The sequence below is a fragment of the Fistularia commersonii genome, chromosome 23 (genome assembly GCF_037954325.1).
Source record: "Fistularia commersonii isolate RoL2024-O1a breed Wild chromosome 23, RoL_Fcom_v1.0, whole genome shotgun sequence".
In the NCBI taxonomy this organism is placed as follows: domain Eukaryota; kingdom Metazoa; phylum Chordata; class Actinopteri; order Syngnathiformes; family Fistulariidae; genus Fistularia; species Fistularia commersonii.
Window position 1 is genome coordinate 10,484,142 of NC_141306.1, and position 1,586 is coordinate 10,485,727.

At 47.4% G+C, this 1,586-nt stretch overlaps 1 protein-coding gene across 1 annotated transcript in view; it reads right to left on the reverse strand.

Moving 5' to 3' along the window:
- Positions 1-633: 633 nt before the first annotated feature.
- The window catches only part of foxd7 (forkhead box D7), a 1,379-nt gene continuing 426 nt past the window's right edge, over positions 634-1,586 (reverse strand). Inside the window, exon 1 of the mRNA XM_086170677.1 lies at positions 634-1,586. This exon is cut by the window's right edge and continues 426 nt beyond it. Coding sequence (XP_086026803.1) covers positions 919-1,586 — 668 coding nt within the window. The 3' untranslated portion in view covers positions 634-918.

Consider the following 1,586-nt stretch of genomic DNA (forward strand, 5'->3'; position numbering starts at 1 on the left):
ACGGACAAGAAAGCCAGTTAAAAATGCTTTGAAACGACGAGAAGTGTAATTATCGTGTAATACCTATCACCAACGCGAACTTTGGCGTGACCCGGCGGACTCGGTCCACCTCACTGATCCAACGCGGTGCGTGACGCCGCACAGACGCACTTTCTTTAAATTATTATTTTTTGTTTCCAAGCCTGACACCTGATTTTTTAGGCTTATTTAATGGAGTTTCAACATATTTACATTATATATTAAATGAAATAAAATGCTAGTACACGGCACAAAATCAACGCTCGTTAAAATGGTTAAAACTTCGTCATGTTTAAAAAAAAAAGTGTCTCAGACATTTTACCCTAACATCTGCAGGATTTATTATTATTACTGTGATCATGATAATCACGCATATGATGATGATGATCATTGTTGTCATTATTATTGTTTTATTTGATTAATAGTGAATTGAATTTTATTATAATCCCTCAGGTCGGATATGTAAAAGATGTTTATTTAGTAAAACCGGGCATTGATGCGAAAATGACACAAAGAGGGTCTCTAAACGTTTCTGAATAAAAAGGTTAAATAAAAAAGCAATGACCTGCACAAATACAAGATTCAAATATTCAGTTTTTTTATTCCTTCCCGGAAAAAATACAACAAATTCGTCAATTAAATATTTCCACAAAGGTGATATTTCATGGTTAAACAGAAGTGCATCAGCTGCAAATATTTATTTTTTATCAAAATAATTATTTTACCGCCCGTGAATGAGAGAGAGAGGGTTTAAATACATGTATTATCGTTATTATTATTTGTGTTTATTTATGTTTTTGTTTTTTTTTATTATTTTAAGAAAAGCGTCGGAGTCATTTCGAACTCGGAAGTTTTATTTGTTACCTGAGAGAAACCAAGGTGGATGGGGTGAGGGGGGGATTAGTCGTTGTTCTCGGAGTGGGTGTGTTTGGCGGGGTCGTGGGTCCCCCCGCGGCGAGTCTGTGGCGGTTTGTGATACCCGTGGCGCAAACCTAGGAACGCTGAGGACGCGGCCGGCGGGAAAAGCGCCGGGGCCAAGTAGGCTGCGCCGGCGCCGAGCGGCGCGGAGTACGAGCCCCCACCGCCGCCGCCGCCCTGCGACCCCAGGAAGGCTTTGGCCGTGAGCGCGCCGCGGGAGAAGAAGCTGGAGAGTGCCGGCAGGATGCTACTGACAGGCGGGATGGCGCACGGAGAGGCGTGGTGGTGCTGCTGCTGGTGGTGATGTTGGATATATGGGTAGACCTCCATGCCGGGCAGCTGCAGGGCCGCCGCGCCGAGACCGTACGCCGCGCCGGGCGCAACGCCTCGCAGCCCGACGACCTCTGGATGTGGCTCCTTGAGGGGCTCGTAGCGGAAGTGCTGCCGCTTGAAGCGCTTCCTTCGGCGCAGGAAGCTCCCGTTCTCGAACATATCCGAAGAGTTCGGGTCCAGCGTCCAGTAGTTGCCCTTCCCGGGGTTCCCGGGCTCCCGGGGCATCTTGATGAAGCAGTCGTTCAGGGAGAGGTTGTGCCGGATGGAGTTTTGCCAGGCGGGGAATTTATCCCGGTAGTAAGCGAAGCGGTGGCTTA